Here is a 25,366-nt window from a genome sequence, read left to right on the forward strand (position 1 = left end):
AGAACACCCTTCTGCAAAGGCTGCGCTGTGGTACTTGGGGACGATCCCATCCTCCAGCCAGCTCAGCTGGTGGGGGCTGAGAAAGCATTTTTGTAAGAAACCCCAAAGGTGGGGGAGAGACATGAGGCATGTTTGTGTCTGAGCTGGTGGGGGGGAAGGGCACAACCCAGCCCACCTGCTGCCATGATGTATGAGAGGGGTGTGTGTGTCCTGCAAGATAGCCCCACTTGTGGGGGTGGCAATGCCATGCCCTTCCCTGCCTATGAGCTATGGGGAAATCCGGGAGGGCTGAATAAACCAACACCCCACCCCTTGGCTCTCCATGGGGCAGGGCTTTCTACCTTCAGCAGATCAAGCCCCTCCCCTTTTCCAGGGCTTGCTTCACCCGGCCTTGCCCTATCCTGGCTCCAGCCAAATGAGGTTCAGCGGCAAAGCTGTGATGCTGTCAGCCCCCACTCCTGTGATGGTGGGGTTCAGGCTTGGAGGGGCCACAGAATCCTGCTGGTGCTGGGGGCTGGCTGCTTTCTAAGGCAAACGCACACCAGGCCCTTTACATACGGACATCCATAGGAGAAGGTGGCCCAGCTTGTGGTTAAGGCACTGGGATGGGATTCAGGGGATCTTGCTTGTAATCTCTGCTCTGCCCCAGCCTCCCTGTGTGCCTCAGTTTCCCTGCTGTAGTGAGTGGGGGTGCTACTGTCTTGTCTCACATGAGCGACTGTGCCGATCACCAGCTCGCTGGGAAGGGCCTTGCAACCCTGGAGGGGAAGGGGCTAGGATGTGGGAGCGCTTGGCCGAAAAGCAGGATTCCCAAGCCCAGAGTTGGGCTGCTCTCTGCCCGTGGTGTTTTCCAGTTGTGTGTCCCCAGTGCCGCCTGCTCGGTTGCAGCTGGCATGGGGGAATGTGGAGCCGTGAAGCCCCTACCTTGCCCATGGCTATTATCCCTGCGATGCCTGGTCATTGGCATCCTGACCTGCAGCTCTGCTGTATCTACATGGACCCCATCTCCATTACTTCCTGCCTGAGCTTGGAGAGCAATGCGAGGGGCTCGCACCCCCAGCCTGCAAGAAGATGAGCACCCTGCACAAAGCACGAGGAATCCTGGCTCTCTGCAAATGTCTTCCTCTCAGCAGCTCCCTGCCGGGCCCTGGCTAATGAAGGGGGTTGAAGGCTGCTGCCCCAGGGTTATCCCTCGCAGCTTGTTGCCCCCTTACAGGAATGCTGCTCCAGTGCTGAGCTATAGCATCATCGGTTGCACCTGCGGGCAGCCAGCTGGCAGTGGCCACGGCTAACGGTCCTGGAGCCTCCGGGGGTCATTCCCGCACCCCGTCTGACTCCCAGAAGCATCCTCCACTGCAGAGCCTCCATTGCGCCCCCAGCCGCTCAGCTCCTTCATTTCCTTCCACCTGCGCTAGGAGGCAGATGAGCCAAAACACCCCTTACCTGTATGCCATGGGCACCAGAGGGGGCAGGCAGGAGCGTCCCCCCCTCCCCCCCGTAAGGCTGGGGTGGATCCGAGAAAACCCCAGAGAGAGAGGTTGGTGAAGCCCTGCACCTCATGCAGGGAGAGCGCCTCAGCTCCTTGCCTTCACACGCTAACAGGGACAGCGCCTGGGCCCGCCCGACTTCCCCTTTGCTCCAACGGCACCAGGCTCGGACATGCCCGTAGCTGGCGCGTCCTGCAGGTTCCGTTTGCGGCAGGCTGCGGTGCAGAGCCGGGCTCGCCGGGCTGGCCGCTGTCAGCTGAACCCCAGGAGGGTGGCACCCAGAGGCGTAGCTCTAGGCAGGAGGGCAGCTGCACCTGGACCTCCGCAGGCTGCGGCAACGTGGCCCCCAAATGGCTGCTGCCTGCAGGTGCCCACCGTGCGAGCTCGTTAGGAGCCCGACTTGCATTGGTGCTCAGCACCGCTAGCTCCCATTGACCGTACAGGCCTTTGCGAGCCGTGGCACGGGGGCTCAGCACCCTCTGAAAATCAGGCCACAAGGCACCTTGTGTGGGGGGGGGCTCCCAAAAATCAGGAGCTGTATCTGAATGGCCTGGCTGTGCTGGAGAGGGGCGCGGTGGCTAGGGGCTGAGGCGCTGGGCTCCCTTGCGCCAGGCTCGAAGGGTGGGTGAATGCACCCACCTCCGTGACCCCTGGAGCACCCCGCCTGAGCGGTCACGACTCAAATTCTCACTGTAACATTCCCCCCGCAACTCTCTCGTTATGGAGCCACTTTCCAGCAGCTACAGGAGCCTCGGCGGGCCCATGGTGCCAGGGCACTGGGTGTGGGCGTCGAGCTCTATCTGTGATGACCGCCAGCTGGCCAACCGCCCAGCGATTGAACCAGCCCTGCTGCGCTCCACGCCCATGCTCTGAGCTTGAGCTAAAGAACGCGTCTCTCTGGGGCTGTAAGAGACGCCCAGGCACCGGGGGGCGCTGACCAGTGGGTCACATCGGCATTGAAAACAACGGGAGACTGACTGTGGAACCTGTGATCAGCCCCCCCACCCCCGTCCTAGCCCCCCTCACTCCAGATCAGACCCAGCTCATATCTGCATTTAATTGTCTGTTTGCTTCGACAGGGCCTCCCCACAGCCGGGGCTAGAAAATGTCAGGGGTGCGGTGGGGGTATTCTCCCCGGCCAAGGGTGCACAACACGCCCCGGATGGGGGCGCTCAGGAGCGAGACACGCAGGGCAGCAGCAGGACGTGGGTGACGGAGGAGGCAGAATCCCACCCACCGAGGCGGGGATAATAGCTGGGCATGACGGGGCCCGCAAAACTGGAGGAGGGAGCGGTTGTGGGGGGTCTCTCCTCCGCAGGGCAGACAGCCCCTCGGGCTGCAAAGCCACTTTGTCAAAGCATCCGGCCCGTGGCAGAAGGGCGCTAGAGTCCAAGGCTGCGGTGCAGGGGCTGAGGAAGCAGGTGAGAGCTGACAGCCCTTCCGCTGCCCCACAGTCCCCCTCCCCAGCCCCCAAGCTACCCGCCCTGAGCTTCTCATGCGCTTAGGGGGCCATACAGTGTCCTGATGGGAGGAGGCATCTCGGTCCCAATCAGCTGGTTCCGCAGCAGCAATAAAGTCCCCAGGGTGGGATACTGTCAAGGGCGTGCCCCAGGGGGAGGCCATGGCCCTGTAACAGTGCCCCACCCTGCCTCCACTCCTCACCCTTTCCAGCCAAGCAAAAGCTCCAGATGCAGGATTTATGTCCTGGTCCCCCCTCAACTCCTCCCCGCTCTTTGCAGTTTCAGTCAGGTGCAGGATCCTTCTTCACTCCCTGTCCGTCAGCTGCTGTGCAGCACGGTGGTTAAACAGCTGCCTTGGTCCATCCCAGAGGTGGCTGCCTTTCTGCAGTCAGGTGCAGTGACCCGCTCTATGTGGCACATTTCACAAAGTGCGTTGGGATCCTTCCAGCTCCGTGCGAGCTTAGGATATCATGTACTCGGTTAAGCGTCCCTCGGTAGGAATGGGGCCCACATCTGTAAGGATGCAGCGAATCAGCCAGGGGTGGGGCTGGCTGCCCCAGCCCCTCAAGAGGTTCAGTAAGGTCCATGCGCCTGAAGCATTGGTCCCGTTGGTTCGAGATGGTGGCGGCTCCTTGGTTTGCCTCTTGGCTCCCCGGTGGGACACGCCGATCCCAGGACGAGCGGCGCCCCACCGCATCTCAACTGGGGCTGTGGGCGGGGCTGGCTTCGTTGCTGTCACTCACCAGGAACTCGTTAGATTTCAGGCTGGCCAGGGACCTGCAGCTTGGGAGGGAGGCCAGGGAGCCACAGAGCCCCAGCATGGATGGGGTGGGGTCCTTCCCTGCAGGGTGGAGGGGAATGGAAAGAGGGCAGGTCAGAGCAGGGGCCCTGCCCAACCCAGGCCATTCAAAAATCCCTGTGCACTTTTCTTGGGGGAGATTGGACAAGGTGCTAAGTGACTTGTCCAAAATCCTACTGGAAGTCAGTAGCAAAGCCAGGACTAGAACCCAGGAGCCCCGATTCCCAGTCTCCTGCTCTCACCACTAGACTCCACTCCCTCTGAAAGCCAGGGAGTGCTCCCCCAAGGCCTGACTCCTAGTTCCCCTGGCTCTAACCTCTACATCCTACAGGAACTGCCCCAAGCCAGCCTCCTAAAGTAACACAAATTCATAGAGTCCAAGGCCAGAAGGGACCATCGTGATCATCTTTTCTGAGCTGCGTGACGCAGGCCAGAGAACTCCTCCCAAGGAATTCCAAGAGCAGATGGTTTAGAACCACATCCAGTCTGGATTTAAGTATTGCCAGGGATGGAGAATCCGCCACCACCCTCAATAAGTTGTTCCAATTACCCTAAATGTACACCTTGTTTCCCATCTAAATTTGTCTAGCTCCATGGTGGCTGATCACCGCAGAATGTAGCCTGGGGGTTAGATCAAGGAGCCTGGGTTCCATTTCCAGGTTCACCTCTAAATTCCCAGGCCTCTCTTACTTGCCCCTCCCCAACTGTACACTATTGCACAGGTGCTAGGGTCTTCCTCCTACCCCAGGCATCTACTAATAGATAACTTCTGCCTCCCAGCCCTCCCAAAGGTGGCTGGCCTTTCCAACCACCCAACCCACTCCCCGGGCCCGTGGGCTTACCCAATGGCCCCCAGGGCTCTCCTTCTTGCTTGCCCTCCCCCAGCTTCTGGGAATCTGAGCTCAGGCTGATCTCCGCCGACAGCTGATCCGTGCTCATGAAGCTGTGCCTGTGAGAAGACAGCGCCCTGTTACTCCCGGCCTGGCGGAGCCCGAGCAGCATTCAAAACCCTGCCACCGGCACATCCCCCCGCAGGAGTTCCTGCTGCTGCTGGTGACCGCGTCAGAGGGCCTTTCGGTTCCCACCGTGCGCTGCAAATTCTCCCAGAGCCCTGTGCGCTGGGAGCCGTGTGGGCTAGATGCCTCTGGAGTCCCTCCGGCCACTGGCTGGTGGGTCCCCACTGCTCCTGGCGGGGTTGCATTGGTCTGGGAACCTGATCCAGAAAAGCACACGCTCTAACTTTACGCATGGCTGTAATCCCATAGGCTGCAGTGGGGCGGCTCTCAGGCAGTAAGTCACCATAGCGCAGCTGGGCCCTGTTGCCCAATCCCTGTTAACTCGCAGAAGCGGAAGCACTTATGTCCAGAGGGTGAGATTATCAATCTCCCAACCCCACCACCCCCAGCAAACAGTCACAGCTTCCCAGAGAGGCAAGGGCCATGTGCAAGACACAGCTGGGGTGGGGAGGATGGCCCCAGTTCTGGAAGAGAGACATCCCGAGCTGAGTATCTTATCCTATTCACCCCACATCTGTCCATCCAACCACACCTCTGTTTAGGCTCCTCTCCCCCTCCCTATCTGACCATCCATCCTTCCATCCGTCTAGGCTCCTCCCTCCCGCCGTCTGACCATCCATCCTTTCATCCGTCTAGGCTTCTCATTGTCTAACCATCTAGATCCTCTCTCTCGCACACACATTTTTAACGGGTTAATTAACCACTGGAACAACTTATCAGGGGACATGGTGGATTCTCCATTGCTTGAAGTCATTCAATCAAACCTGGAAATCTTTCTAAGAGCTCGGCTCCAGCTCAGCCACCAGATATGGGCTTGAAGACCACTCACAGGGCGAGGGTCCTGCAGGAGGTCAGGCTAAATGGTCATAATGGTTCCATCTGGCCTAACAGACTTGGAGGTTCTCTCTGGTGTTTGTCAGGCCCCAAGCCCCTCGGCCTCCATCTGTGGATGACTAAACCAGCCCCTGAGTTACCCCCAGGCTAGGAAGGATTTTGGAACAAACCAGCCAGGCCTCTGGTTTGGGATGCCACTTTTCCCCTCTGCTGGCAGGAGATGGGGTTGCTGGCTCTGGGCCCCACTCCCCACCCAACTCCCCTATTCCTCCCCGGGGGAGCAGGGTTTTACACAAGCTTCAGGGCCAAGGAGTCGGATCTTACACACACACACCCACACACACCATGCACTTTGGCCCCACAGGGCTGGAAAGAGAAGCCCCAACTACCCCATCTCCTCGAGAACCCTGCACACCCATGCAGCCTTGGCAGAAGGCTCAGAGCAGCAGCTGAAGGTGGGAGGTTCGTACGGACCAGCCCCTGCCTCCGCGAGCTTCTCCTCTAGCTGCACTGCCCGCTACCCCCACCCGGACCCGGCTCCGCTGTGTCTCCTCCCTGGGGATTCACCTCCTGAACAGCTTGGCGTCCGACCCACTCTTGTTCCCATTGAGGGTCCCCAGCGACGGCCACTGGTTCACCAGCGGCGTGGCCATCTCCTTGGAGAGCTGGGTGTTCTCACAGGGGATCAGGCCCGTCCTGGAGGCAGAGTAGGAGGAGGGGAGGCTGTGATGCGCAGCGGGCCAGGGCCTGCCCCGAGAGACGGCGCCAGGAACACAACAGAACCCTACATGCCTCCCAGCAGGGCTAGCAGCCACATACAACGTGGCATGCAGGGCGTGGTGGGAACTCTGGGGCAGAGGGAACTGATGCAGGGGGAGAGGAGGAGAGAGCCCCTCCCGGTGTGGGGCAGAGGGAGCTGATTGGGGGGGGAGAAGGGGAGGAGAGAGCCCTTCCCAGTGTGGGGTAGAGGGAGCTTGGGGGGAGAAAGGGGAGGAGAGAGCTCCTCCCTGCATGGGGCAGGGTTTTTTTGATGGACTCACAGCTGCTCCTGCAGTTCCAGGATGACGCCCTCCAGCTCCCTCTTCTCCAGCTGGTTCTGCACCTTCACCTCCTCCAGCCTCATCTGTAGACGTTTGTTCTCCGCCTCCAGGTCCTTCAGCTGGGATTCCCGGAGCCGCACCAGCTCCTCCAGGTACCCCTGGGGCACAGACAGGGGTCAGGCCCGGCGGAGCAGGAGTGAGCTCGCAGGTGGGGGCAGGGCCTGGGGATGCACACCCATGGGTGTGGCACACTGTGCCCAGCCCAGCTCTGCCAGGAGAGGGATCTGGCAGCAGGGACAGATAGAGGATGCATGCCAGGACCACCCCAGTGGAGGCTGCAGCATTCCTGGGGCAGCAGCCCCCACCCCAGGCAGCAGGGCTGGAGCCGTACCCCCCCAGCACCATGCACGGAAGGGAAGGGTGAGCACCATTTGGATGGGGAGGGAGCAGGTGGGTGCGGGGGGTGGTCAAGGTCACCGGTGCTGCTGGGCCTAGGATCTGCCATGCAGGAAGCAGCAGGGCTCCCCCAGGGGTACTTGACCCTGCCTCAGCGCAGGGGGCTGGACGAGACGACCTCTCGAGGTCCCTGCCAGCCCCACATACCTAGGAGGGAGGCTCAAAACCAACCCCCCCCCAATCCTCACCGCCAGGGAGCAGCGGGGGCCCCGCCCCAGCCTGATGCCCGGGTACCTTCTGCGCATACACGATGCGGAACTTCTGCTCCGTCTTGCGCCACTTATTGTACCAACTGTCCTCGCCAGTGACCAGCAGCTGGTAGGGGCGCTCAGGGGAGCTCTCCTCGCTCGTGCTGCTCTCCACGCTCCTCCGGTCCTCCTCGTCGCTCAGGTAATCATAGCTGCCCAGAGAACCAGGGGCTCAGAGGGAGAAGGCAGCTCCCTGCCCGCCCCAATTTGGGGTGGGAGGGTCAGGGGTGTCTTGGGAGCAGGAGCGAGGCTCAGCGAGTGGAGGGGGCATGAAACCCAGAGAACAGCATGGCTCCGACGCATCGTTGTCTGGGCTGATTTCCTCCCCTGGGCAGCAGGAGAATTGACAGCTTGGCAAGGACTGGAGAGGGAGTGAGAGTGTTGAGGGGCCCAAAGAGACACTAAAGAACAGAGCACTGTTGCCAGCTAATAAGAGGTCTCCTCTGTGGCAAGCAGATCAGAGCTGGGTTTTGGAGCCAAACCTCCGGACCCCTGGGTTCTAGCCCCGATGTGCCTCTTCTGGGCAGGTTGGCGCAGTAAATGGAATCACAGCAACAGGGTCAGAGCCTGGCACTTTGCCATCCTGCAGGGGCTGCGCGGGGAGCTGTCCAGCGCATCCATACGGCTCGGCACGCATGGGAAAGATCTTGTGGCACTTTTTCCAAATGGTTTGCCTCATTGTCCCTGGTGGCATTTTTGCTTCCTTCCTCCCCTTGGCCTGTGCTGAGTGGTGGGCAGGTTCCCTCACCCCAGAGGTGCTGCTCTGGGAGCTCTCGAGAGATAGAAATGTAAATCCTGTAGGTCAGCCTTGCCCCTAAGTCACTCCCTCTGGCCCGTCATCCCTGCCGTGGCTCTAGTTTATGGAGTGCTCAGAGCTATGTGCCCAGCGACATCACCCCAGCACACTCCAGCAAGGGACTATCACCTTCCTGCCTCCAGACACCCCAAAATAGCATTGGCCTGATTATTAATCACATCGTGCCTAAGGACCAGCTGTGACGGGGCCCCTTGTGTTATGCGCTGTACAAACACAGTGTAAGTCCCTGTCCCAACGAGAGTATTTAGGGTGACCAGATGTCCCGATTTTATAGGAACAATCCTGATATTTGGGGTTTTTTCTTAAATAGGCTCCTATTACCCCCCTCCCCGTCCCGTTTTTTTCACACTTGCTGTCTGGTCACCCTAAGCGCATTGGCTGTCACAGTGCTTTGAATCTCCTAATTTGCCCTTTGCTCTCTGTCGCCCCCTAGTGCTCTCTCTGCATCACTCTTTCCCATGGTTCTCCTGGCCGCTGAATGTCAGTCTCGGATCATTTCCCCCTGGAACATGCCAGCTCTCATTTTTCCAAGCTGAAATCCAACTGTTCTCTCTCGACCCCTTGGGACTATTTCTCTGCACCCTCTCTCAGTTTGCAATTCTCACCAACCTGCTCTTCAGCGCCTCTCCTAGGTGCTGGGTAGATGTATGTGACAGCGCTGTAGCAATGAGCACCGTGTCTTCTCACGGCCCCCTAGCGAGAGCGTTTGTGCTGCTTGGTACAGGAAACTGGACTACGTTACCCAGAATCCTTAGTGAGAGGGTAGGTCTCAGGTTGTAAATACAAGTCTGGGGGTTCTTAGTTGCATGATGCAGTTACGCAATTGCAGACCCCCCCTCCCCGACGGGGGTTTTCGGCTTTGATAACTACAGGCGTCAGGAAGCAGCATCCCCTCTGTGTGCAATGATGCACAGTGGGAGGGCAAAGGGCTGTACAGATCCATCTACATAACAACAAAGCCACCTGGAGTCAACAGGAGAGGGAGGCTGGTCTTAGCATGGTCCAGTGCCTACCACCATCGTCCGAGACTCGGGAGACCTGGGTGCCGTTACCAGCTCTGCTGTGGGCAAGTCAATTCCACTCACTGGGCCTCCACTTTCCCCTCCCACCATTTGTCTGTTTGATTGTGAGCTCCTTGGGGCAGGGACTGTCTCTTAGCAGGCATCTGTCAGCACCCAGCATCATGGGGCCCTGACCCCGGTTGGGGTCTGTCGGTGCCACGAATGGGAGCTGAGTGCTGTGCCCCCGACACTGACAGTGGATGGCTCATTGGGTGGATGATACAGTAGCTGTTACCTCTGTGTAAACTTCAGGTACGGGGTGTAGTCAATGACCACAGGGGTTTTCCCATCCATCACTTCCCCTTTCAAACAGAAACTGAAAGACACAATGAGAAAGAGGAGTTCAGGCAAAACCAATTGATCAACACTGCCCCACAGCTCCTGGGGTCAGAGCTGGAAACATTTTCCTGTGGCTCTAACTCTATCCTGACACGGTTCTTGGGGTACCCATGAGTGAGAGTCACCCTCTTTTTCTCTGATGCCTGGACATCAGCTGCCTAATATCACCAGCCAGTCAGCCACTCAAGCCCTCTCCTCTGGTGTATCCCAGCCCTGTCACAAGAAGTGCACCCAAGTCTCTGAGCCCTCTTGATGCGTTCCTGGGACACCCAGCCCCTGGTTACTCACAGAAATCCCAGTTCTGCCCCCAAGGGAACAGTGTACCCCAGTTTAACCTTAGATCGCTGCTCCTGAGCGTCATGGAGCACTTATAATAAAACAAAAGAAGGTTTATTTAAGAAAGAATAGAGGTTCCACCAGGGAACGAGAGAGAGAGAGAGAAACAAATGGTTACAATACATAAAACAAAATATCACAGAACACGCACTAGGGCCTACACTTACGAATAGCTCCCTTTCCTAGTTAATACAGTAGGTTCCTCCCCCTCGTCCCGCAGAGCTGACTGGCTTCCCAGGGCCCACGATCCAATCTTCTGTGAAGCACTCCGCTCAAGAAGAGGTCTCCTCAGTGAATGGATGCAGAGGGTGCTTGTCCACCCTGTGATCCACCAAGCCAGCCTTTTGTCTTTCCTGACAGGCAGTGTGATCCCATCTGCTCTAATATTTCTTTTTACCTCCATGGGGGTCTGGATTGTTTGCATTTGGCTTTGGTGGTTTTCCATTGATTGCTCTAGGCAAGGGTAGACAACCGAACCTTGCATTAGGTCTCTGGCTGACCAGGGATGAGGGACAACCCCCTCCTGCTTGAATAGGCCGTCACTGGATGCCCCGCTGACTAACTTCTACTCCAAGCCCATAAGGCATAGTTTTCAATGAAGTTACATCATTCCTGGAGGGTGGCACCCGTACACACAACTCACAAGGATTAGGAGTCTTGGCAAATCACAGGCTTTCAGGGGAGACCTCACACACTACCCTTTGATACCATGAAAGTGGTGTATTAGGTGTAGTGAGTGTGTCAGGTCTGAGACAGGAACTGTTTGTAGAGAACAGTGGAGAGCTTTTGCTCACTGACACCAACAGGCCCCTGTGCAACACACCCAAACCTCTCCCCGTGTAGGGGACGGTGCAAGAACACTGAATGAGGGGGGAGCTCCCAGCTACTGCAGTACCAGCCTCTCCCAGCAGGGGGGTGCTGTAGGGGTGGGGCAGGAGCGCTGGCAGTGGGGGGAGATCCCTGCTGCTCCAGTCTCAGTCTCTCCCTGCAGGGGGCGCTATGGGGGTGGTGGTGCAGGAGTGCCGGCTGCGGGGCAAGATTACGGCTGCTTCAGTCCCAACATTCGCTAGCAGGCTATGCAATAGGAGACAGCGTAGGTCTGAGGACACGCATACTCTTTTCTCCGTCCGGAGCAGGAAGCCAGGCAGGAGTGGGGCTGGAAGGTTCTCGGCAGACCAGTTCAGCCAGTTCCAAGGATGAGGCCAGGGGAAAATATGTTGGTTTTGCCCCGTTAAAAAATTCTGGTGACCTCTTTGAAAAGCTCTTGCAACCCTGTACTTTGGAGCAGGGACATGAAATGTGGCCGGGCCATGGCCCCGGTGGCAGGGAAGGACCTTTTGCTGCTTCGGTGAAAATCCATCCAGATTTGGCCCAGTGATAAGCCTTTGACAAAGTGCCATTTGCACATGTGGCGTACAGATTGATTAGATCCGAGCAGCTAAATTCCATAGAGATTCCATCCGCGCTGGCCAGGCTCCAGCCCCGGGCCAGGCTCCAGCCCCGGGCCAGGCTCCAGCCCCGGGCCAGGCAGGGCTGCAAGACTTTCCTCACAATTGCAGCTGTGGTTCCAGGCCATTGCTATGCTCTAGGGATTATCTGGGGGAATCTCCCTGGCTTGTGTTATGCAGGGGGTCAGACGAAATGGTCCCTTCTGGCCTTGGAATCTCTGAACTGAGACATGGAGCCAGGCTCTCTTATGCTCTCAGAGACCCTCCTGCTTGGCCTAAAGCATAAAGGAGCATGTTAGGGGACAAGAGCCAGACCTGCAGGGAGGGGATGGGCGGGGAGGATTGGGATGGGGACTGTGAGGGGGAGATGAGGAACCTGGCTGGGACGGCAGTCTGGGTGTGGGGGGGAAAGAGAGAAGCCGGGAGTGGAAGTTGGAGTCAGGGACAGAGACTGGGAGCAAGAAGAGGGAGACTGGGACTGCTTGGGAAAGAGGCTAGAAACCAGTGGGGCAGTGGGAAGGAGGTGAGGTGCGGGGGGGATTGATCTGTCAAGGCTCTGAGGTGAAGGGGGAGAACTAGGACTGGCTGGGCAAAGAGACTGGGCCAAGGAGACGTGTGGGGAAGGGCAGGACACTGAGATTAGACAAGAGCTCAGAGAGGAAGGTTGGGAGCCAGTGAGGACTGGGAATATGGGGGAGGGTGGCAGTGATTGGAGGCCAGGGTGGGGTGGGGTGGGTGGGTGGAAAGAGAGAGGTATTATACAGGATGAGGTGCTGGGAGAGAGGAAATTAGGACTGGCTAGGCAAAACACACTGCACAGAAGGAACTGGGGGAGGAAACTGGGAATGGCTGGGCAGGGAGACAGGTACTGGGAGTTGGGGGGAGACTGGGATGAAGAACCTGGAGGGGTGAGACTAGGACGTGCTAGGCAGGAAGATTGGGACTGGGATGGAAAGCCTGAGGAGTGGAGGCAGATTGGCTAGGTCAGGAGAATGGGACAGAGAGAAGGAGCCTGGGTGGGGAACAGGCAGGACAGGGACATGTCAGGGCAGATGGGGTCATGCTGGGGGGTAATTGGGGGGAGGAGAGGCAGAAGAGTCTGTGCCCATTAGAGCACACTGCCCTGCAGGTCCTGGAATGGAACCCAAGATCCCGGAGTCCCACCATTCCTCCATTGTCAGCAAATATCTGTGAACCCCACTGGGAAATTCTCCCATCTCACTACAGTGTGGATCCACAGAGACGATAACAATCTACTACTGCTGTCAGCTACTCTGTTAGCTCAAGTTGCAGAGATCTGTGTGGTGCATCTAACGGTCCCCACTTGCTGATGACCCATGGGGGTGTCAGATCTGTCTCCTCCCCATCAATTCCTTCCATCTGCACCACTGGTTCCCAATCCCTTTCCCAAGCAGTCCCCATCTCCCTCCTTTGGCTCCCAGTCCCGGTCTCTGTCCCCCATGCCAACTTCCACTCCCGATTTCTCTCTTTCCACCAGGAGGACCATTATTAAAGTTACACAGTCAAGCTCTCAAATATTAGGCAATGCCAGAATTAAGGTTGTCTGTGCAACCTCCCTTCAGCCCACTTAGGAGCACGAATGATGATACAGTCTTTAAATTACATGATCATGTTATTTTTTCCAGTACACTGGACCTGCTCTGGGGTTGAACCAGGGTTTTGCAGTTGTGGTGTACAGAGGCCCTGCCTCATTGGTTGCAGAAGTCGGAAGGTGTGTAGTGAAGGAGACAAGGGATTGCAGGAAGGGAAAAGATGGTCTGGTTAAAGGCAGTTGAATGTTGCTCTGGAGAATTAGATTCTGTCCCTCCCTCTGCCCTGTTCCTGGTGTGATGCTGAGCGAGTTACTTAAGCCCAGCTTTTCACTGATTATGAGACTGTGTTTTTGCAGGGGCCTGACTTGGAACTCTGGGGCTCGATTTGCAGAAGTGCTGAACGTTATCAGCTGCGATGGAAGGCAGTGGGAGCTGCGCTTTGAACATGTAACGTGCTATCTAATGCCAAATACTCCAAAAAGAATCACAACGTGGGCCTCTCAAAGTAGGCACCCAAAACGATTGGAAGACGTGCGAGACTCAGTTCCCCATCTGTAAAACGGGGATAACAACACCCTTCATCCCACCTGGGTGTTGGGAGCATAACACTAGTGAAGCACTCGGATGCGTTAGTGGAAAACACCCAGGAGGAAATGAATAATGCGGTCTTCAGAGCGGGGTTTGAATAGGATGCAGTACATGGATGTCACCCACTGAGTGAGCCTGTGCACTGAATGAGCCAGGGGTCCTGTGTGAAAAATAGCTTGAAATCACATCATTAAAGACTATCCTAATACGTACACACAAAGGGGCTGAACTAAGGTTGAACTGGCAATCTTAATTCTGGCATTTCCTAACTTTTTTGCCTCCTTAATAGTGTTCTTTTAATGTAGGTTTTGGGCTGAGTGGTTTTTGTAATTCTAATGAAGTCCCTTGTTCGGTGTTTGTAGAAAGTGGGTCTGTGTGTGATTCTTTAGCCCTGACAGAGGAGCCCCGGTTGGCTCCGAGCACAGAGTGCTTGGATCTCAATATGAGAAATATGCATTGTCCTTGTCGGTCGGTCTGTCTCCCTCTGGGTTTTCTAAGGTGGTCATTCAGCACTGCTCTAGGTATTGCACAATGGGTGCTTTAAAAATACCTCTGAGATTTTGATTGAATGTGAGAATGGCTATGCTGAGTCAGATCAATGGTCCATCTAGCCCAGTATCTTGTCTTCTGACAGTGGCCGGTGCCAGATGCTTTAGAGGGAATGAACAGAGCAGCCAACTGAGTGATCCGTCCCCTGTTGTCCAATCCCAGCTTCCAATAGTTGAGGTTAAGGGACACCCAGAGCATGGGGTTGTGTCCCTGACCATCTTGGCTAATAAGCTCATGGAGGATAGGTCCTTTGATGGCAAATTCTTTTTTGAACCCAGTTATACTTTTGGCCTTCACAACATCCCCTGGCAAGGAGTTCCATAGGTTGGCTGTGCGTTGTGTGAAGAAGTACTTCCCTATGTTTGTTTTAAACCTGCTGCCCATTCATTTCACTTGTTCTTGTGTTGCATGGCACTTCCTTATTCACTGTCTCCACACCAGTCATGATTTTAGGGCCTGCCATCATACCCCCCTTCAAGAGGAACTGTTCTCAGGCGCCTCCTACCTGAAGTCAATGGCGCTGAGGCCGATCAGCATCCCGGTGAGCACGGTGGACTCCTCTCGCAGCATGATAGCCCCGTCATCGTAAAACCTTCTGTGGAGAAGGACAGCCACCTTTACCCCTGGGGAGGGGGCCGCAGCACACCCAGCAACACCGCACATGCCCCCACACAGCCTTACCACACAGACGGGCCTGCCCACAGCTACCAGCTCCACAGGGTCTCGCTGGCATCGGTCCACTCACACGTGGCCTTGCCCTGGAGACCCAGCCAAGCGCTGCGACACGACCCCCAGAGATCTCACTCATGCCCGTGCCCTTGCGCTGGCCCGTGAAATCCATCGTAAATGCAAAAGGTGCTGTTCTTACTACGCCGTGGCCCCAGGCAGCCCTGTGCTGCATGCCACAGGGCGAGGTGCTTGCCTCTCACCTGAGCATTTTCATGAGCTCCCGTGCTCCCCTTCAGGAAGCGAGTGGACTGAGCCAGTGAGGGGCAAGGAGGAGCGGGGATGGGGTCCTCCTTTACCCCAAGGCTGGGAAACGTGAGTCACACAGCAACCCTACTGCTCAGACCAAGGGCCAGCAACGTGTGATGGGGATTTGTAGCCTCCACAGGAAGCCCATCCTGCTACAGTCTTCTGTGGATGGGGCCCGTAGGCTCTTCCTACCAATGCAGCCCCAAGACGGGCAAACACTGGGCTCCCTCGGGCGCGCCCTGGCTGTGGGAGAAACGGCTTCTCTGCACCCCGCCAGCGGGGCATCGCGCTGCTCACCGGGTGGTTCTGGTGTCCCTCAGGGCAGTGGTGATGTATTCCGACATGCGTTTCTCCATCAGCGCCACGCGGATCCAGGCCCGGCCCTGTGACAGATGAGCCCAAGGCACTGGGTGGTCAGGAGGACCTGCCTCTAGTGTCAACATCCACCCACCCACCCACTCGATCTATTCCCACTGACACCCAGCCAGCACAGGGTACCCATCACTGTAGTCTCTGGGCACAAGCTAGTGTCTTGCGGCCGTCCCCTTCAAATGCAGCAGACAGAGACCCTGCCGGGAAGGATGGACACAGGGCTTGCCCCATTAGCTGGCGTCCGTTTCCAGGTTGCCTAGGAGTGGCAGGGGCCCGTTGGCCCAGCGACCCTGCTAGACCCACTGAGATGGGCTCTCTGCCCTTCCTAGGTGTCTGCTGCTTTCCCCACTCCCCTGATGGGACCCGCCCAGCTTGTTGGCTTAGACAGCGGGGGAGCAGCCGCCTGGGGCCCTGCCTGACCTTCGCCCTAGAGGTGCTGATGTTCTCCATGTTCTCAATGCTGCTGACGCAGTTGTTGGGGACCTTGCTGCAGGCCAGGCGGATGTAATCCCAGAAGCCGCGCTGCCCATCGGAGCTGAACCAACTGACGGGACCTGGGGCAGAGAGGAGGAGAAGGCTGGGCTGTGACCAGGAGAGGTCCCTGCAGTCCAGGGGGCCAGCCGGCCTTAAACGGTGGCCAATGCTGGAGGCCCCAGACGTCCTCGGTAGCAGATGCGTGCATATAACAGTTGCACACACACACACACAGTCAATAGGAGTAAACTTCTGCACACCTGGATGCCGACAATTGCACAGAAATATGCATCCAACAGTTACACACACGTGCATGCAACCGATGTGCACAAACACTCACAGAAGCGGACATGTACAAACTTGTGCTTACGGTCGGTGCGTCCATAGGCAGGTCTCAAGTGCATTAACGTGTATGCAGGCACAGAACACACACATCCGGGGAGCCCAGCCAGGCCACCCGAGCACACGCACCCTTACCTTTGAAGCGGTGACTCAGGATCTGCTCTAGAATGGCAGCAAAGTTGATGAACTCCTCTGACGAATCGTCAATGGGCTCCGTGGTGTATTTCTCCAGCAGGGTCTTCACGGAAAATCTACCGGAGAGAAAAAAAATCACAGACAGGTGTGCAGGGGAGGCAGACAGGAGTTTCCTGTTGAGGACCCTCAGGGAGAATCTCTGAAAGGTAGTAAGGAGAAGCAGCTCTGCAGCATGATCTGGTGGCTCCAGCACCGCACTGGGACTCAGGAGAGTTGGGCGCTATTCCTAGTTTTGCCACTGAACTGGCTGTATGGCCTTGGGTGAGGCAGTGTGGCCTAGTGGATAAAACACCCCACTGGGGGTCGTGGGAGCTGGGTTCAATCCCAGGGCTATTGGGTGAGCTTGGGCAAGTTGCTCTCTGTGCCTCAGTGTCCCCATCTGTGAAATGGGGGTAATGATACTGACCTCCTCTGTAAAGCACTTGGAGCTTATATCACACTTTTCATCAATAGAGAACTAGGGACTACTATTGCTTCCCTCTAGAATATCACAGAAGATCAGGGTTGGAAGGGACCTCAGGAGGTCATCTAGTCCAACCCCCTGCTCCAAGCAGGACCAACCCCCAACTAAATCATCCCAGCCTGGGCTTTGTCAAGCCTGACCTTAAAAATATCTAAGGATGGAGACTCCACCACGTCCCTAGGTAACCCATTCCAGTGCTTCACCACCCTCCTACTGAAAAAGTTTTTCCTAATATCCAATCTAAACCTCCCCCACTGCAACTTGAGACCATTACTCCTCGTTCTGTCATCCACTACCACTGAGAACAGCCTAGATCCATCTTCTTTGGAACCCCCTTTCAGGTAGTTGAAAGCAGCTATCAAATCCCCCCTCATTCTTCCCTTCTGCAGACTAAACAATCCCAGTTCCCTCAGCCTCTCCTCATAAATCAGGTGCTCCAGCCCCCAAATAATTTTTCTTGCCCTCTACTGGATTCTTTCCAGTTTTTCCACATCCTTCTTGTAGTGTGGGGCCCAAAACTGGACACAGTACTCCAGATGAGGAGGTGGAACTCCTCCCCTTTACCTTGTCTATTTAGCCTGAAAGCCCTTTGAGGGTGGGTCTCTCTCACTATGTGCACGTACAGCTCCTGGCACAATGGAGCCCTGCAGAACACTGATTCACCGTCTCCATCGGGGAGCATCCGCCCTGGGACACCAACCCCACACACCCTCCTCCTTGCGTATCCATTGTTGCCATGATGCGATTTCATGATCTGTGGTGCAATTCCCTGGTGAGGAAGCCGTTAAACAGCATCTGCACATGGACAGAGGCAGCATGCTCTCCCGTGGACAGATACGGTAAGCCCATGCCCGTCTCCAGCTCAGGATCACGCAGGAAAGTGCTTTACAGTCACTAATGAATTAGGCCTCCGAATAAAGAGGCCTATTTAACAGATAGGGAAACTGAGGCACAGAATGGGGGAGGAGAGTCAGTGAGGGTGAAGAAGGTAACTCAGGAATGCTGCACCCCTCTCTCCCCCATCACTATGTCATGCTCCCCTTCAGGGCCCAGACTAGAACCCAGGAGTCCTGCATCCAAGATGTTTGCTTTCGAAGTGGGTTTTAGCCCACGAAAGCTTATGCCCAAATACACGTGTTAGTCTCTAAGGTGCCACAAGGACTCCTTGTTGTTTTCACTCACATCTATGATTATTGTGAGTCACACCATTAGCCCACTCTTGATGGGCACCTGCAAATGGAACCAGTGGCTGCAAACGCAGCTCTGCCAGCAGAAGCGCTCTCTCCTTCCCCACCACGCTGTTTGCCTCTTCTCGCCACACTGAGACATCTGCCAGGTGCAAGGGGCTCTTCAGACACCTACGCACCCAGCAGACCTCAGGCCTTCTCAGGGCCTTGTTTTTCAGCACAGAGCAAGTGGAATCAGGCCTGAGGCCCCTGGTGGGAGCGGAGGAGCAAGACTGGGAGTTGTTATTCCTGGTTTCAGATGGCATCATTGACATTTCAAACCCCGCAAAGGGTTTTTGCTAGACAGGTGTCAATTAGGCACTGAATCAAAGGGATATTGTAAGGGGGAGACTGACTGGTTTGGGGGCACAGACAGTGTGTGTGTGTGTGAGGTTGAAATAGAGCAGGGGACTGGAACTTGGGGCTCCGAGGGTCTAGTCCTAGCTTTGGAAGGGAGCATGGTCTAGTGATCAGAGACTGACTGAAAGTCAAGCGATTTAGGTTTGGTTTCCAGCTCTGGGAAAAATATGCTTTGGTGGGGAGAATAGGGGACTGGGATCAGGACTCCTGGGTTCTATTCTCTGTTCTGCCCCTGTATGAACCTAGGCAAGTCACTTCCTCGCTCTGTGCCTCAGTTTCCCCATTTGCAGATGGGGACAGTAAAAGTGACCCACCTGCTGAGGAGCTTGAGGCTTATTTCATGCTTTAGGCTCTCTCTTGTGCTCTCTAAGGGCTGTACAGGGTGCCCTTACTGCCATTTTTACTTTAGCTACTGTCCTGCTGCTGCAACTCTCACACATTTAAAAGCCCATCTTACTAAGTCACTGACCTAGCTGACATCCTGTAGCAGTGAGTTCCAAAGGCTAATCATGCAACATGTTAAACTTGGCCATTTTACCTACTGGAAATCTGTAGTTTGTAAAATGCAAATAAGTAACCTACCACCCAGCCCAGCCCCTCCCCTTCAGACACAGTTTCCTATGGAAAATGATTATTTATATTATGGTAGCACCTGGCAGCTCCAGGGGAGATCAGAGCTGTGTTGTACTAGGTGTTGCAGAGACCTAAAGTGAAAGACAGGCCCTGCCCTAACGAGCTCACAGCCTAACTAGTCCGACAGAAGGCAGAAGAGGGGAGTATTTTTAATCCCCATTTTACAGATGGAGAAACTGAGGCACAGAGCTGGAGTGACTCCCCCAAGGAGGCTGTGGCAGAGCTGGGACCTGAACCTAGCTCTCTTTAGCCCAGCGCACTTGACCCACCCTTTTCTGAGTCTCATGGCCCTGTGCTTTTCCTCAGGGTGCTGCTTAGTGTCATCCTGATCTCACGTGGGGGCTGGGCTTTCCCACCCCATGAGATCCCCCTCCTGTCTCTCTCCCACCCCCACTCCAGCCTGAGGATGTCAGGCAACCTTTCACCAGAGCTAGAATACATCGGGGGGGAATAAAGACGCTAACAGGATTGGACAATGGAGCTTTTCATCTCGGTCTGCTTGGCCACGCTGCCGGAGGCAGCCGCTTGTGTTGCTGAATCAGGGCATCCTTTGTGACACTAGCCCCCCAAGGAGCCCATGCCTGAGCTGATCAAACCAATTTCTCTAGTGCTCATGGTGAGGGAGGAAGGGGGGGAGGGAGAAATGGTACTCAGAGAGAAACTGACATTCGTAAAAGCAGCAAAATAAGGTGCCACTTCTCCAAGAAGCTGGGTGCAACGTTAAGTGACTGGTAGCGATATCCTGTAATTACACGTCAGCGCCGTGGGAGCGCACAGCCCTGCAGAGAACAGCCTGCCATTCCTGTAATTTAGACACCTGCGCCCGCATGGGCTCCGTTGGTGCCAGTGGGGTGCCACTGAGCCATCTGCAGAGATCTAGTTGCAGGATGAGTGATTTAGGCCCTGACCCAGCAAAGCACTTAAGTAGGCACTTAATGTCTAGCATGCGAGTAGCCCCCTTGATGCCAATGGGACAGTCTGCACGAGTAGAGGGAAGTGCTTTGCCGGATCTCACCAGCTCCGTTTCTGCAAAAGAAAAGTGGGTCTGACATCTTAGAATCCTTTGACTTTGTGAATCATAGAAGATCAGGGTTGGAAGGGACCTCAGGAGGTCATCTAGTCCGACCCCCTGCTCAAAACAGGACCAATTCCCAACTAAGTCAAAAGCAGGACCAATCCCCAACTTAATAAAAGCAGTGGAGAGAGGAGAACTGGTTGCCCCTAACTGATGTAGGCTTTCAAAAGGTCTTGGACAAGGACCATCAATGGGGTGTCGTGGAGTGAGAGGCAAGGTATTATCATTGTTCCCACACTGCCACAGAGGCAGAAAGCAGAACAGGAATAAGGGGCTAATTTTCATCCTGGGCAAAGGTTAACAGTGGCAACCTGGAGATTCTGGCCTGGGTCCTGTGCTGTTGAACTCAAACATTCAACAGCAGTACGTATTGTGACAAAATTCCTCCTCTACCGTGGTGGGTCTTGCGCTTATTGGCAGATTTGCTTGCCTCCGAGATTCATGGCAGCCCTCAGTTTGGCCGTTTTCATGAACCCACAGACACAGGAGGAGTTGACCTGGACTGACCAGGAGTTAGGAGGATTTGGGGGGAACCCAGGCCTGCCCTCTACTCCGGGTTCCAGCCCAGGGCCCTGTGGAATGCAGCTGTCTAGAGCGCCTCCTGGAACAGCTGTGTGACAGCTACAACTCCCTGGGCTACTTCCCCATGGCCTCTTCCCAACACCTTCTTTATCCTCACCACAGGACCTTCCTCCTGGTGTCTGATAATGCTTGTACACCTCAGTCCTCCAACAGTGCGTGTTCTCACTCTCAGCTCCTAGTGCCTCTTGCTCCTAGCTCCTCACATATGCACCACAAACTGAAGTGAGCGCCTTTTTAAACCAAGGTGCCCTGATTAGCCTGCCTTAATTGATTCTAGCAGCTTCTTGATTGGCTGCAGGTGTTCTCATCAGCCTGTCTGTCTTGATTGGTTCCAGAAAGTTCCTGATTGTTCTGGAACCTTCCCTGTTACCTTACCCACAGAAAAGGGACCTACTTAACCTGGGGCTAATATATCTGCCTTCTATCACTCTCCTGTATTTCTGATCCTCTGTCCGTTCACTTATCCGGGCAGAGTTCCTCTGGGCGGCATCCACTTACTCCCTTGACGCCTTCGAGGAGCGGTGGGCGCTGTCTGGGGTTTTCTGCTCGGTGACCCCGTCTGGTTCCCTCCGTCTGACCCTTTGATTGAGGGGAAGAGCAAGAGACGCCAGCCCCAGCCGTTGCCGCTGTGGATACCATCATTCCTGTCATCTAGGAGGGGTCCTATAATACATGGGTGTCTACCCCCCCCCTAAACTGCCCACCCCGCAGCCATGCCCATCTTACCGGGCACTCTCAGGAGAGGGAGGATTGGTGACACTGGGCACGGCACTGGGTAACTCGAGGGGGTGGAAGACCACGAGGGTCGAGGAAGCCCCCCCGCTCCAGGCCACCAGGTAACTCAGGAGGGTGGAAGACCACGAGTGTCGAGGAAGCCCCCCCCGCTCCAGGCAACTCAGGAGGGTGGAAGACCACGAGTGTCGAGGAAGCCCCCCGCTCTGGGCCCAGGCTAGCCTGAACACTTCTCCCTCCTGAAAGCTGCTGTGTTATACCTTCTGATTGTGTTGTTTTGTTGCATAGTTGTTTTGTTTCCTTTGGTAATTCTGTAAGCGTTACCAATAAACTTTTTTTCTGTTTAAAAACAAACAAACAAACAAAAAAAAAAACCTTCCCTGTTACCTTACCCACAGAAAAGGGACCTACTTAACCTGGGACTAATATATCTGCCTTCTATCACTCTCCTGTATTTCTGATCCTCTGTCCGTTCACTTATCCGGGCAGAGTTCCTCTGGGCGGAGTCCACTGACTCCCTTGATGCCTTTGAGGAGCAGTGGGCGCTGTCCGGGGTTCTCTGCTCAGTATCCCCATCTGGTTCCCTTCGTTTGACCCTTTGCCACACTCCTGGCCCTGTTATTCCATTAGTTGTCCCCCATACTCATATGGTGTCCAGGTCCTGTGGATCCCCCTCTTAAGCTGGGGGGGGGTGAGATCCTTTAGCAGTGGGCGGGCTTTGCCCACCCACTTCCTGGATCCCCATAGGATCCCTCTCCTGTAGCCATCTGGCCCGACCTTGTCACAGTATGTGTACGCACACACACACACAGCATTGGGAGACCTTAACTGGAATCCCAGTGCACGGGGTTGTTGAGAGAGGCCATTCCCTGGCCCCAGGGAGTTTACAGACACAGGGCGGGAGTGACTTGCCCAAGGTCACACAGACAGTAGTGGAGCTGGGATTAGACGCCAGTCCTTCTGGCTCCCAGCAGGCCAGCATCCCATTCACTGGACCACATTGATGTTGCTATCATGTCCATTATAAGGGCTCCTAGTCTCTTCTTCAATGAGCTACACTATTTTTTACAGATCCTATCTAGGTTTGCTTGGTAGCCTCTCCACGCTGTTCACCATGAGTAGCACACTCAGTACTGATCCAAGCAGATCTCAAACACAGCCTTTCTAGCATCCCAGAGCAAGAACCTACTCCTGAGCCACATGGCTTGTGGGAGCCAGATGGCTTCTCTCTCCTTTCTCATATGCCATCAGTTAATTCAGTGCCCTCCTCTATTGAGCCCAGTAGGGTACACCACAGGCCACTTGCCCATGTGACCACAAGGAACCCCAGTAAGAAAGCATGGCTCAGCCTGGTGACCAATTCAACCCATGGCCCCCATGAGGATCCATTAAAAGCCAACGCAGTGGCTGTGTCTTGGCCATGGTGCCTTGCTCAGTAGGAACTAGACGGATATTCCCCTCTTCAGCAGCCATCAGATGATCATTTCAGACAAATTCTACCACCAGATGTACACGTTTTGCAAAGAGGGAACTACCTGGGAAATCCATCAAACCGCAAGGATCACACCCTGCTGGACTCTAACCCTGATGCCTCCTATTGCACTTGGACCCAAGCGTTGTGATCTGTAGCCCTCAGAGACAGGTTTTATTATCCCAATTTTACAGATGAGTAAACAAAGGCAAGGAAAAGTCAAGGTCCCCCAGCACAGCAGAGCCAGAGGCTGGACTGGAATTCAGGAGCATCCACCTCGGTGCTTCATTCATTAGTGACCGCAGCATTCCCCAGGCAAGACGTTTCTCAGTCCAGCAGTTGTGCCATTCACGGTATTAACAATGAGCAACTGCCCCTGTCAAAAGCAGCTGCCAGTTAGGTGTGAGGCCCAGCTTGAAAATCTGGGGGGGTTCGCAGGGAGGGAGCAAGGAAGATTGTCCTGTTTGAGGGGACTAACCTGGGACTTGGGAGAGCTGGGTTCATTTCTTGGCTCTTGCTGCAGCCTGCCTGTGCCTTGGGCATGTCACTTAACTGCTCACTGCCTCAGTGCCCCCATCTTTACTAGGAGGAGAACAGCACTGTCCAGCCTCACAGGGACCAGTAAAGCTTGTGAGGGGCTCAGCTACCGCAGTGCTGAGCTCTGCTGAGACAGGCAGAACCGCTCCCCAGTGACAGAGAAACTGCCCACGCAGACTCCCAGAGAAGGGTTGGGTGGTTCTGCTCCTGGAAAAAGACAAGGCCAGATACCAGCAGCACTGCTGGGGGGGGGGAGAAAAAGCGCCCCCCTTGCTGCTCACAAAGCCATCCCTTCTTCAGGGGGCTCCCCCCACCAAATAAGTGCTTGAATCAGTGGGGCCTGGACTGCTTCAAAGCTTTTCCTGTCCCCTTTACCAAGCCTGGGGGAAGGGGTCCAGTGTGAAACGGTGCGGTTGGACCCCACATCTTCCGGGCCCCATCTCTCCCCCAGGGACTGGCCCCCACAGCATTGAGTCAAGCCCCTCACTATGTTGGGGAATAACTGCGGGCCCAGAGCTCCTGATGAAGACAAGGGGAGCCTGGCCTCGGGAATGGCCTCTGAGGGGCTAGCCATTTCCAGTGCAGCAGCCGGAGCAGGGCAGGGGCCTGTGGTAAGACCAGCAGGGACCATCCTGCTCTCCAGGGCTGACCGGCTGCTGACCCGGAGCGCCAGCTGCGACCTCCCGCAGCGGGGTGTGGGGGGGGTACTGGAGATGGAGGCCAATGAAGGTCTTTAGGGTCACCCAGCACCATGCATAGGGCAGGAGGCACTTCCAGGAGGCTCTGAGTGGAGAAAATTGTCCCCCCTCCTCCTTCTGGCATAGAGGCGGGTCACTTCACCCTGAAACCCCACTGGGACCCGGTACAGACCCGATCATAGCCCAGGGCCCAGCTGGGGGGGGCCGAAGGGGGGAGAAAGAGGCCAGCCCAGGGTGCGGCCCATTAGCAGGCCCCATCCCTCCCTCTTTCCCACGCTATTTCCTTCATGCTCAGGGAATAGCCGGCAGAGCCAGGGCTGCAGGGCAGTAACACATGGGGCCAAGGGGGGCACTGCCCCACAGCGGGCAGGGCTCAGCCCAGAGTCCTTGCTCCAGAAAGGGTGTTGCTATGACAACCCCCTCCCCTCCCCCACATGCTTGAGCCAGGCCTGCCATGACGTCACTTCCTGGAGCCCACACCTGGCCAACCCGGGTCCCGGCTTCACCCAACCCGGCCCTTGGGGTGTGGGGTACAAAACAGCAAGTGCCCCCCCCATTCCGCCTACAAGCTGCTTTTCTCCCTTGTTCATCCTGGATCATCCCCTCCCCCCATAATTAGTCATCAATCATCATCACACCCCCCCAGGGCCCAAGAGTCAACAGCTTAATACACAGCACTGCACCCTATCACCTCCCCCCAGCTGCAGCCCCCCCATTGCAACAGCCCCCCCTCCCCCAGTAATACTGCTCAGTAACACACCGATGCCAGCCTCACCCCCCCCTTCCAGCCAGTCGTCTGCATCCTCCTCAGACCCTCCCTTCTCTCCAGTTCTCTTTTCAGCCCCCCCATAGCCCCTCTCCCCCCCAAATCAGTTATCCAGGGAGCATATTTCTGCTTCCAAGCTGCACCTAGGATGATCCCACCCCCCCCCCAGCTGCATCTCATTCCCTCCTCCCCTTCCCCCCCACCCCTGAAGCTGCCCGGGGGGGGGGTCCCACGTCCCTCCCCTCCCGCAGCTCCCCCCCCTCACCTGCAGACCGTGATGAGATTCTTCCTCTCCACGACGATGTTCCTGGAAGAGGCTTTCTTGGAGGAGAGCCCGAGAGCCATGGCAGACTGGATACAGCTCGATTCCATCCAGAGCCGGGGGCGACGGGATCCGCCAGCCGAGCCCCCTCCTCTGCCCCCCAGATCACAAG

At 56.1% G+C, this 25,366-nt stretch overlaps 1 protein-coding gene across 4 annotated transcripts; it reads right to left on the minus strand.

Annotated features, from left to right (window-relative positions):
• Positions 1-2,524: 2,524 nt before the first annotated feature.
• RUNDC3A (RUN domain containing 3A) lies at positions 2,525-25,366 on the minus strand. 4 transcript variants are annotated; one of them, XM_084616047.1, is made up of 11 exons: positions 25,198-25,366; positions 16,330-16,445; positions 15,799-15,932; positions 15,304-15,389; positions 14,537-14,623; positions 9,454-9,534; positions 7,327-7,492; positions 6,637-6,794; positions 6,164-6,292; positions 4,589-4,695; positions 2,525-3,788 (listed from the first exon to the last, which is right to left on the minus strand). In XM_084616047.1, the coding sequence occupies exons 1-11, from the start codon at positions 25,302-25,304 to the stop codon at positions 3,646-3,648; spliced, it is 1,314 nt and encodes a 437-aa protein (XP_084472173.1). In that variant the 5' UTR covers positions 25,305-25,366; the 3' UTR covers positions 2,525-3,645. The 4 variants fall into 4 exon arrangements, with proteins under 4 accessions (XP_084472173.1, XP_084472172.1, XP_084472174.1 ...); XM_084616046.1 differs by having other exon boundaries at positions 14,537-14,626; XM_084616048.1 differs by lacking the exon at positions 6,164-6,292 and having other exon boundaries at positions 14,537-14,626.

Source organism: Lepidochelys olivacea (genome assembly GCF_965140295.1).
Source record: "Lepidochelys olivacea isolate rLepOli2 genome assembly, chromosome: 27".
Classification (NCBI taxonomy): Eukaryota; Metazoa; Chordata; order Testudines; family Cheloniidae; genus Lepidochelys; species Lepidochelys olivacea.